The sequence below is a fragment of the Myotis nattereri genome, assembly GCF_964212035.1.
Source record: "Myotis nattereri genome assembly, chromosome: 9".
NCBI classification, from domain to species: domain Eukaryota; kingdom Metazoa; phylum Chordata; class Mammalia; order Chiroptera; family Vespertilionidae; genus Myotis; species Myotis nattereri.
Window position 1 is genome coordinate 39080174 of NC_138084.1, and position 12405 is coordinate 39092578.

The 12405-nt window shown below is 41.0% G+C and overlaps 1 protein-coding gene and 2 pseudogenes across 3 annotated transcripts; 1 reads left to right on the plus strand and 2 right to left on the minus strand.

Moving 5' to 3' along the window:
- Positions 1–538: 538 nt before the first annotated feature.
- LOC308524577 (olfactory receptor 2AG2) lies at positions 539–1516 on the minus strand (the record flags this gene model as incomplete). The annotated part of the gene is made up of 1 exon (XM_081099124.1): positions 539–1516. Exon 1 carries the CDS (start codon positions 1487–1489, stop codon positions 539–541), a length of 951 nt encoding a protein of 316 aa, XP_080955250.1. The 5' UTR covers positions 1490–1516.
- A 7249-nt stretch (positions 1517–8765) lies between these two features.
- On the minus strand, positions 8766–9658 carry LOC308525431 (olfactory receptor 2D3-like; annotated as a pseudogene). Its single transcript has one exon. The product of its transcript is annotated as an olfactory receptor 2D3-like (transcript).
- A 111-nt stretch (positions 9659–9769) lies between these two features.
- LOC308525432 (cytochrome c oxidase subunit 7A2, mitochondrial-like) lies at positions 9770–10575 on the plus strand (annotated as a pseudogene). Its single transcript has 2 exons — positions 9770–9803; positions 10206–10575. The product of its transcript is annotated as a cytochrome c oxidase subunit 7A2, mitochondrial-like (transcript).
- Positions 10576–12405: the final 1830 nt, after the last annotated feature.

Genomic DNA, 12405 nt, shown 5'->3' on the forward strand with positions numbered 1-12405 from the left:
CGGGAAGCAGAACCTCAATGAATTGAGATAGTGCTCCGGAGAATGGCAGGGTTACATCCGTATTTATACATGAAATTCATTGGTGACAGATTTAAGGAGGTGGGATTAAGTGAAGCAGGGAAACCTCTGTGATAGGGTAAAAAGTAAAATGATGGACACTTACTTAGGTGGGTGCAGGATCAATCAACATGATAATGAAGGAATTTGTAGTATCTGCCCTGGCGCCCAGAACATTTGGTTATGCCCCAGGGGTTCCAGAAAAAGGGAAGTTACAAGTTACCCAGACACTTCAAAGGAATGTTATCTTAGAGGCAAAAAGGCAAATGGGCTCAGTAAGGATCAAAGTTGATCTTGTCAGTGAAGATACTGGCCTAGGACATAACTGCCCACCATAACTGCTTTTAGTCAAAGTTTAATTTCAGACCATCCTTTGTGGTTATTTTAGGTCTCTGAGTCTGCTAGGCTGCCACACAGGCCTTCCCTGAGCTTGTCAGGTCAGCATGTGGCCCCTTTCGTCCACACAAGCCATGATCCCTCCCTAGAAGGTGGGGTGTGTCTGCAGCATATATTTTCCCATGACCCTCCTCAAGGCCCCCATGACCTCCTTATTCCTCAGGCTGTAGATGAGGGGGTTCAAGGCTGGAGTGACAATTGTGTAGAAAACGGAGATGATGTTGTCCTGCTTGGGACTGTGCAGGGAACTGGGCAAGACATACATGAACGTGGCAGCTCCATAGAACATCCCGACCACAGTCAGGTGGGAAGAACAGGTGACTAGGGCTTTCTGCCTCCCCTCATTTGAGGGCATGTGGAGCACAGTAAATAGGATTAGTGTGTAGGAGGCAACAATGACAGAAAGAGGGAGCAAAAGGAAAGTCACACCTGTCACATACACCATGAGCTCATATATGGAGGTATCTGCACAGGCCAACTTCAGCAGAGGAGGGATCTCACAAAGCAGATGACTTATTTTCCGGGACATGCAGAAGGGATAGTGCATGGTATACAAGGTATGCCCTAGAGCATTCAGGGATGCAAGGATCCAGGATGTGGCCACCATGAGCCAGCAGACCCTTGTACTCATGAGGACCATGTAGTTCAGAGGATGACAAATGGCCACATACCTGTCATAGGCCATGAAGGCCAGTAGGAGGTCCTCTGCACCACCCAGAGTCAGTGCCAGAAACATCTGAAGGGCACAGCCCCCAAAGGAGATGGTGTTTTCACTGCGAAGGAAATCCACTAGGGCCTTGGGAGTGACAACAGACGTGAAGAGGAGGTCCATGAGTGAGAGCTGCCCAAGCAGGAGGTACATGGGCACGTGGAGCCGGGTGTCCATTGTGATGACCAGGAGCAGCAGGCCATTGCTGGTCAGCGCCAACATGTACAGAATTGTGATGATGGCACAGAGCAGCTCAGGAGACTCACTGTCCTTCAGAATCCCCATCAATATGAAGCCACTTCCCAGGGTGGAGTTCCCATGCTCCATCCTCTTCAGTTGCCTAGAACCAAATGGATTCTCAGTGAAACCCTTTCTCAGGGAGTTCACCCTTGTTATCTATTGACTCCTGTCACTGTGGGGTGGCCAACAGGAATCCCCTGAGGTGGTACCTCTTCCTCTTTGTACCTATGTTTGCTTTATGACTTCTGACTTTTTGAATCTTATTGCTATGGTAAAGCATGTTGCTAATAGCTAATCATTAAGAATTCCCTTTAAATTAGATATCCAAAAGCATGAGCTCAAACAAGCATTCTTTGTAGACAGATAAAAATGTATCTGTCTTCATAATAAAGAAATACAGTGGGCATTGGTTTAAAATATAGCTGGTTTTCTGCTTAAAATATACTTGCATTCCAATTCAGTGTTGAAGTTTTCTTATAATAGAGCTCTATGGCATCTTCTCCTCACACGTGACATCTACCTTGCAGATGTGACATCTGCCTTCACTTTCCAGTCTCACTGTCATTGACAGCTTCCTGAACAGGGGCCTCTCATTTCTTGGAAAACTTGCTCTCTTGTGTTCTTGAACTGTGCTCACATCTTCGGTGAGCACACTGCTACCCTTCTGGAGGGAAAAAGAAATCAGGTTGGTATAGATTTTGGAAGGAAATCTGCAGAAAAAGTAGAAAAGGTGTTTGCTTCTTTGCAGATAGTAACAAGATATTTCCTCAGGACGAATCAAGCGAAAATGTAATAGATGCTATTTGCAAAGGTGTGGCAAGGTGTTTGTGTTTAGGGCATCTGATAGAAGAGGAGAGCGATAAAACAGGAGACTTTATAGAGAAGGCCCCAAACCTTCCCATCACCTGAGAGTAAAAGCAAGACACTGATCAGGAAAATCATATTCCTCTATCTTACAAATCTGACAAAATGATGAAGGATGCTGGTCCTGCTGTACCCTGAACCATATGATAGTACTAGTGGGAGGGATTAAGGGGGAGAGAAAATGGAGTGAGTGGGGTCTGTGGGATAGTGTTCACTTAGCTTGCTCTTTATGATTATAGATCCTTCACAGTTGGATGAAGGACTTAGGAGTCACTCTAAAAGAGAAGAGAAGAATTCATGACCAAATTTTTCATTTTTTTCTTGTATCATCTGCTTTTAATCTTATCTTCTATTATGTCATCATCCTGATCATCTTAGAGTTGGGACCTTTTTAAGGGATAGGATGATAAAATCCTGAAATAAGAAGCCTCATCTGATGTACCTCTTTTCATCCATTCCAAAAATATTTACAAAGAACCTATAATGTATCAGGTATCATAACTGTGAAAAACAGTTATTTAAGCACCAACACACATCCACTGGTGATGACTAATATGTGAAGGAAAAGAAAACATACTCTGAGTCCATGTAAGTGAGGTTTCAGGAAAAGATTCTCTGAGGAAGTGACATATAAACTACAGGCTGAGGATGAATAGGAGATTGTTAAGAAAGAAAGGGTCAGGGTGTAATAGAGAAAGGGAATAACATTGTAAAGGCCAGGACACTGAATCATAATTCAAGAATATCCCGCCTGCCCTTTTGCTACAATAAAATCTGGGCAAGAAGCAAGCCAGAAAAACACCCTCTATAAAACTGTCCTTTCATTCCTTGGGGTCTGAGATCTTTCCTTTGCATCACAAAGCCAAAACGGTAGGTTTAACCTAAGAAATATTGGTTGGACTACTTTCTTTGCCTATTGACATCAACAAAAAGACAAATTCGAAGATAAGTGCTAGCACTGTTCTTAGTAAATATTTGCCTTGAAATACTTTTGCTTTTATTTAATTAAAAAGATAAATGGATAGAGTAATAAAGGGAAGAAAATAATTAGGTGGGCACATTTATCCTGATTTCTGCACCTGGAGTGTAGACAGAGTTTTAAAGAGCAGAAAAAAAGGGCTTAGGTGGCGTGGTGATCCTTAGGACTCTGGGTTCTACCTTTCTGCCTTCCTCCCCTTGAATCTGACTTCTGCTCTCTCTCTCCTTTCCTGTTCTCTGGTTCCTCTCCTTTAGGGACACCTAAAAATAAAGGCCAGAGGACACACACTGGGTCTACAGAGGAAGAGCTCCCTGGAAAATTGCTGGTGGTGGGAACCTCAGAAAGTCAGCAGGGACTAAGGTTAACAGATGGGGTACTGTTATACTTCACAGGAAGTGGTCAGACCCAGCCAATTAACAAGACGGAGCTAAGAATTGGTAAGCATATTTTTATGTTATTTTTTCTGTATCATTGCTCAGTATGTTTTAAAAATATTTTATTATTTCAATTGGCTTTTTTTCCCTGTGACACTGGACTTCAGTGTCACACAGACATATGGGGAAGAGGCACTTTAACTGATTCTAAATGATTTTTTTTTTTAGGGCACTATTAGAGGCCAGGATAATTCAGGTCAAAGGTAAGTACTGAGACTTTACCAGGACACATAGGAACCCAGGTCTGGTCAGTGGAACAGATGGATTGTGGATGTTCCCACATGGACAGGGTGCCTAGAGTGTAGAAGGGAGTGGGTGAGCTATACATCCTGCGGGTCTAGAAAGTCTGAGAAGCAAAGCAGTGAGGTTTCAAGACTTCCAGGCTCCACATAATTTCATTGGAACAGAGACAGAGTCCTTACCTGAGAGGAGCAAGGGCTCAGGTGCCAGACCACACCTACTGCCCTGTGATTTACTTGAGGGATGAAGATGTTTTATAAAAGTCAGAGAAAGAGGAGGTGGTTCTTCTGGCAGAGTGGAGTGTAGGTGAGCGTATGGCTGCGTCTGAGATCAGAGGTCAGCAATTCCTTCAGTTACTGGTATGGCACATTCTCCCGCAGGGTAGAGATGGATGCAGACAGGAAGCTGAAAACCTAGAGCAGCTTCCTGGGGAAGCCAGGAGTGGAATCGTTGCAGACTTATCTCTGTGTGAAAGCCTCACAGCCTTGGCGTGGTTCTGGCTGAGTTCTGACTCGAGGTTCTCAGATTTCCATGTGTTCCCATTCTGGTGGGGTACAGATCGAAGATGAACACAGCAGAGATTTGGTAAAAAGGGCACGGGGAGGAGCTGCCCAAAGGAGGCCCTCTGGTGCCCAGTTTCACTGTCCCTCGGGCAACAGTGAGCTAGGACCCTGTCTTGGGGGAGCTATTTGGTCTCATCCCCTCAGCGGACATAACCTTCCCTGGAAATGCTGCTCTAGGAAACAAGATTTTAATGAATTCCCTGGGCAAGTCTCCTGGCCTCCCATGTCGGCCAACTTCATCCATTAAATGAACTCTGAGGCCTGAGGGCTTGTTTTATCCCATATGAATTTGCTAAGGCTGTTTCCAAAACCCTAACTTTATATTCAGACCCAAGAATTGAGGCCCACCCTCCTGGCTAGCCCTCTGTCCAAATTATAAAGTATGTCTATGGGTTCTGTAAATGCTGCCACTCCCCATATCACTCTTTGTGCCTCTAGACTTGGCTATTACCAGCTAGAGGGAACTGAACTCCTCAGTGTGTCTATATCAGATCTTCCTTCATTGACCTTTAATTAGCATCAAAGCAGTGACATATTAAAACATCTATGCTTTTAGGTTAGTTGTTTCTCTTTCCTACTCCCTCTCGTGCAGGTGCATGAATGTGTTGTAGGTTCCTGCTCTGTATCCAGTGGGCTCAGCTGCTTTGGGCTCTGGGATGATGACACCATACTGCCCCTACCCATCACTGCTTTAGTCAAGCCATTCTCATCTCGCCCCAATATTTTGCGAGGTGGTCCTCATTCTTTAGTCTCTCTTTAATCATGCATTTTGCCAGTGAATGCTGAAACTGCTGCTGGAGTTGCATCTTTTTTCTTTCAACTTTAAGAAAATTAAAAATACGTTTTTATTTTCTGACTAGAGGCCCAGTGCGGAATCGGGCCAAACCGGCAGTTGGACATCCCTCTCACAATCTGGGACCACTGGCTCCTAACCGCTTGCCTGCCTGCCTGATCACCCCTAACCACCTCTGCCTGCCTGCCTGATTGCCCGTAACTGCCTCTGCCTTGGCCCTCACACCCGGGACCCAGGCTTCCCTCCCTCTGGCCGGCCGCAGGCACCCAGGACTCGGGCCGGCTTTGTCCGGGGCCGGCCACAGCTGCAGGTGCCTGGGACTCTGGGCAGCTTCACTGGGGCCTAACTTTTTCAGGAAGGGCGTCCAGAAGGTCGTCCGGAAGATGTCTGGTCTAATTAGCATATTATCCTTTTATTAGTATAGATTATAGAAAGAAAACTCAAGAAAATTATTGCACAAGTACAATAAAAGATATAAAAATACAAGATCTTTTTTGTTTTCTCACTATGAAAGGAACATATCCCAAAGAAAGTTTTACACATGTAAAATATAAGAACAACACTATTCACAATAGAGTAAAACCTGGAAACCACATTTATATCCATCAACAGTGGAGTGGATAAATATTCACAGAAAGGGAGTTTCTTCAGCAATCAAAACAAAGCAATCAGAAGGAGATACAACAAAAAGGATAACTCAGCAATCTAATATTAAGTGAAAAAAGAGAGTCCTAAGATTACATATCATGATACTCCTTTCTAACATTTAAAAACTCAAATAAAAATAAATGTTTTAGGACTACTTGTGGATTTAATACAGCTATATAATAGAGACAAAAAGAGAATGCTGGACATGAGATTTGAGATAACACTTACTATAATGAAAGGAGACACAGAGAAGGACTGGTGGTGACCTAATGTTTAGATGAAAGACATTGTGAAGGCCCTGGTTCTCATTTTGGGGGGTGAATTTATGATAATGATGAATTAAATCCCTACTTACAATCCTGTTTTCTACTTCATGATAAAATAAAGATCACAGGTGATTAAATTCATCAGATGCATACTTTGTTCACCTCTTCATTACATTATATTGGAACTGTCTTTACTCCTTGGTCGTTTAGTTCAGAGGAATTAGAGTGCCTTCTCCACTTCAGTGTTGATTTCAATTATTACTGAGATTCTTCCTCACCTTCACTGCCTGCTCTATCTGCTTCTCCATTTACACGTCCTTCTTGTATCATGAGTTCTCTCAATCTTCTGATGTAGCTTCCAAATATGGTCAAGATTTTCCTGTTCAAAAAAAAAATTCTTGGGCTTTTAAAAAATGTTTTCAGACTACTTCTCTAAATGCCTCATATTTTTACCCCAAATTGTTGAAAAGCATTTCTAATAATTAGGTCTACTTCTACTTTGAATTGCTTAGTCATTACTTGTGAAGTAACACTTAATACCTGCTATATCAGAAAACCCAGAAATTATAGTAGCACAATCCAATAAAATAGTAGCTGTCCTTACCTTCTCTCCTCTAAGGCATGGTGAGTTTACTCAGCTAAGAGGGCATTTCCCTCGGGAAAGAACTGCAGAAAGAGACCATAAGATAACAGAAAGGTATAAACATCCCCTGAGGAGAGACCATGGCTTTCTCTTATCCCAGAGGTAATGAAACCTATTGAAGTTTCACTCACTTTTTAGCTGATTAAAACCAGTATCACCATCTCCTACTCCATCTCAACTGATTAGCTTTTCACCAGGCTCACCAATGCCCTAATAACAAATTCAATGATGATTGAATAAATATTCAATATTAATTCAACCATTCTTATTTAAGCTTCTGAATTATTAAAAAACCATTTGAATCTTATATTAGTTAGGACTAGTGGGGAGGGGGGGGGGATTTAAGTATCATCTAATTTAATTGCTTATTGATTTTATAAATCAGGATTTTTTATTCCCAAGAGAAATTGACTGAATTATAGTTAAAAGTTAAAGAACAAAATTACTGTCTCAAATTCATTATCTCTTCTTTTTTCTTTTTTGCCAAATAATCTACTTTCAGTCCTCAGCCTTATTCTTTTAAAAAATATTTTTATTGATTTCAGAGAGGAAGGGAGAGAGATGGAAACATCAATGATGAGAGAGAATCATTGATCAGCTGCCTCCTGCATGCCCCCCACTGGGGATCAAACCATGACCTCTTAGTTCATAGGTTTATGCTCAACCACTGAGCCACATTGGCCAGGCAATCCTCAGCCTTTTTGACTATTCTTTCACACTTGTTACTATTGAATACTCCTTATTTCTTCAATCTTTTGTATTTTTATGACACACCACTATGGCCAGACTTCCTTGATAGACCTTGGATAATCCTTTATTAACTATCATTTCATCTTAATATAATTGTAGGTTTAAAATTGGCTTTAATCAAGATGTTTCCAAATGAGTAAACAGAGTAACTTCAGAGGTAAGTCCTATAAGCACAATAAAACACAGTAATGGAGATAGTGACTGTAAAGAGTATTGCCAAAGACTGGATGTTTGGAAAAGGCCTCTGGAGAGCTGACAATTGTGTTGGGAATGAGCTCACACTGTTGAGGATGAGACAGGTGTGCCAAGAATGACTGGCAAGCATTTCAGACAAAGTGAACAGCAGAGTTCTAATGACTTGGATGTGAGGATGTGCTTTACATTTTGAGGAAGAGAAAGAAAGTCATTGTGGCTGGAATATAATGACTATAGATCTCCCAGGTATTTTAATACAATGGACTCAGTGTATGTTAATTAAGAAATTACAGAGATTAAAGCGTAAGATAGTTAAATAATATAGTCAATAAGACTCCCTTCAGTCTTAAAATTTAAAAATAAGATAAAAAATTTCATTCAGATATTGAACATCACAGATTTGATAGCTTCTAACAGAATATCTAGGACACAAATCCTCTGAAGAATTGAGATTCTGTGATTATATAAATTGCCAAGATTACTTTTCCATTCAGTCATTGTCTCTCAGAATGAGGCTCCTCATGGGAAGGCATGATCAAGTCATTCTCAATTCTGCCTACAGGACAAACTGGTTAATCTTGTACTTAAAACCTCTTAAGAATACAATACAAATTAGATAATCTTATGATAAGACCATGCATAACTTGTTTTCCACCCCCCTCCCTGTTGGCATGAATCCATGGGCCCTATCCTTGGGGTAAGTGGGTCTCCTGGGGACGCAGAATAAACTTTCCTTCCTTCCTTTTCTGATCAACTCTCTTTATTTCCTTCGCCGCCTCCTGAGCCACCTAACCTAACACTGGGCACAGTGTTTGCAGCACAGTGTTTGCACAGAGTAGTTATTTAATGAATATTTGTGGAGGAAAAAATCAATTGGAGCAAATAAAGCAAGAGAAGGGAAGGATTTGGATAATAGGACTATTCTTATCAATCACAATTTTCCAAGTACTAAAGAAAAATGTCAGAAATTACTGCCTCTGAAGGTGAACTATTTTCCAGACACCTTCCTGAGAGTGGCCTTTACATCCTTGTTCCTCAGGCTGCAAATGATGGGGTTCAACATTGAAGTCATAATTGAATAGAACACAGGGATGACCTTATTCATTCATTGCTTTGGAAGTGGGTCTAATGTAGGTAAATATTCCAGAGTCATAGTAGAGAACCACAACAGAGAAATGGGAGTCACAGGCAGAGAACACCTAGACTGCATCCTAATCACAGTGAAGATCATATGCCAATTGGAGACCAGGATGAGGGAGACAGGTGCTAAGAGGATAATTGCACCCCTTGACAGGAGGGCCATCTCAGCATTGTCAGTGTCTATTGAAGCCAGCATCAAGAATGCAGGAGATTCACAAAAATAATGATGAATTACATTCTGTCTCTGGTAGGGGAGATGCAGTGTAAACACACTGTCTCCTGAACATACAAATGCCCCACTGATCCAGGACACTGTGGCCATCCAGACACAAATCCTCCGAGTCATGATAGTGGAGTAGTGCAGGGGCTTGCAAACGTAGGTCACAGGACATAACCGCCAGAAGTGCACAATCTGCACACCCTGCTAAGAGGAAAACAGTTATTTCAGTGAGCACCCAGCAAAGGAAGTGGTTTTCATTTTACAAGAAAATCGACCAGCATCTGGGGAGCAATGCTTGTAGAAAAACAGAGGTCAGCAAAGGACAAGTTTTTAAGGAGAAAGTACATGGCGGTATGAAGTTGAGATTCAGTTTCAATAAGGATTATTATGAGCAGGTTTCCAAATATGCAGAGAAGGGAAATGATCAAGAAAACATAAAAAAGTAAAATCTGGATCTTTGGTTCCTGTGAAAGTCTCAGCAAGACAAATTCAGCCACAGAAGTTTGGGTTCCTTCTCCCATTGATGTTTATTTCTGTTTACCTGTCATCAGAAAGAGAACAGATCCATTCTTAATGTTTGATTTCACATGGTTTATAAACAAGTACAATGTTAACAAGTGCACTTTGTTGAAATGTTGGTTTTCAGCTCCTTCTTACTCAGTGCCAGTTAGCATTAGGATGCATACTGTTGTTTCCACCAGTTTACATAGTTGTTAAGCACATTTTCCTCGCTTGATCTACTTGGTAGTCTGAATTTCGCACTGAATATGGCTTCTCATCTAATCCTTATATCTATATCTATATCTATATCTATCTATATCTATATCTATATCTATATCTATATCTATATCTATATCTATATCTATCATCTATATCTATATATCTCTTTCTCTCTGTACATGTTGTTATGAAGATAAATTAAGGAAATTGTCTTTAGTTCAATTTTGTTTTTTCTTCTTGAGAAATACTTTGTATTTTATCTGGATTAGCAGTCTGAGAATGAAGTGAACTTGTTTAGTCAATAAAAATCACTTTTGATGTAGTTGCAGTTGGTGGGCAATAACTGAGCCAACAAGCTGTGCAATCTGCTGGCTCTTCCTCAGATTTCCCAGAGGACTATGAGTACTGCTTCACGCAGGCAGTTTGAAAATAAAGTTCCAGAGAAACAAAAGCTATTTCAGGAGGACAATGGAATTCCAGTGCATCTAAAGGGTGGAGTAGCTGATGCCCTCCTGTATAGAGCTACCATGATTCTTATAGTTGGTTGAACAATTTATGCCATATATCAGCTGGCTATGGCTTCATTTCCTAAGAAGCAGGATTGACTTCTGTTATCCTCCCAGAAATCAGCTGGTTCAATTTCATTCAGCTCTCTATGGACCAGTAAGCTGACAATAACTGAGTTCTTCTTTGGGATCAATATTTATTGATTTGTACTAACTGCCACCAATAAAGCAGTCTTTACCATGAAAAAAAAATCACTTTTGCTTTTATATTTCAAAATAAAAAATGGAGGTCAGTGAAAAATTTGTCCAGAATAGAGTAGGAGGTTCAAATATGGTTTGGGAGATCAAACAGATACATTTTTGTTATTAGTGCTTGCTTTTGTCCGTAGTGTTTTTATAAAGAAGCTTCTCAAATATCAATACAAACAGGGTAAAAGAAGAAAAGAGAAATTTATACCCGTGCACCATAATCCTGGCCCTTGTACAAACATTTCACATGACAAAGGAAAAGTAGCTTGAAAACTGTAATATTTAGAAACATAACATAATGAGACTTTAGTGCCTTGTTCGAGTGAAAGACGCCAGGACCAAGCAGGTGCTTGAACGTGTGAATTGGATATTAGCAGATTTTACAGCCCATGACACACAATCTCAGCTCACCTCTGAGCCCAGCTTCAGCTGTGGTGGACAGTTATGACTCAACTCACCAGGCACCACTGATATTTTTCCTCAAGGACCACCAGTCTGGCTTTCTTTCTGCCCAGGGTGTTGGAAGCATGGGTTGCCCCAGAGGCAACCTTTAACCAATGGGCAATGGGAGTTGATGAACAAATGCACCAGACATTTCTGGAAGGCATTCTGTACGCTTCTTAGAGGTTTAGCTCCATGGAATTAAGCCGTCATTGTCTGTAGCTGTGTGTTTTACTCTTACTATTATTATAATCCCTAAGGAGCTTTTTTTCTTGACATTTTTTCCTAACCATTATCCCTCATAACCCTCATGTAATTTTAATAGCACAGATATACTATTTATATGTATAGATGTATATATGTGTACATGTACCATATATGTGTATATATGTATATACACACACACACACACACATACACACACACACATATACATACTTTATTTACTTTTATACTGCAGCCCTTTGGATGGTCACAAACCATTCCAATAGCTAAATTGTTTTCTCCTTCCTATATTGTTCCCATTGAGAATGCATGGTGAACAACTTCAATAATCTATACACTTTAGAGGTGTTTAGTTGTTTCCTGTCTCACTCTTACTGCTTCCTTGCACCACTTCTTAGAATCACTTTTCAAATAAACTACCTCCACCCAAGCTCTTTTCTTGGGCTCTGCTTTCAGGCACCTAAACTAAGAAAGAAAGTATGGGACCTAAGAAAGAGACCTGAAGAGGCGATATGGTTAGGCTGCCTTCTTGAGCCGGGGAGCCCCAGCTGTGTCTGAGAATAATGACCAACACTGCCCAGCTGGTGGGGCTCAGCCATTGAGCATCAGTCCAGGAACCAAGAGGTCACTGATTTAATTCCTAGTCAGGGCACATACCCAGGGTTGCTGGCTCGATCCCCAGTAAGGGCTGTGCAGGAGGCAGCCAATCAATGATGCTCCTCTCTCATCAATGTTTTTCTCTCTCCCTTCCTCTCTCTCTAAAAATCAATGAAAACATTTAAAAATAATAATGACCGACACTTATTCAGTGCTTATGATGTGCCTGGCACTGTCCTAAGTAGTCTATGTGTATTAACTTATTTAATCTTAAAAATCCTATGAAGTGTATTTTCAAATCTCTGTTTTACAGTTGAGGAAATTAAAGGGTAAAGATGTTAAGTAACTTGCTAGTCACACAGATATCAATTGTCAAGGTGGAATTCAAAGCCCTGGAGTCTTACTCTAGCACCTGAGCTTTAAAATCTTCAATTTAATTTCAGTCTCAATTCCAATACCAGCAGCCGGTACTGAAAAATTCATTCATGCTGATGGTTTTGGCCCAGGGAAAACCAAGCAATGCTCAAGAG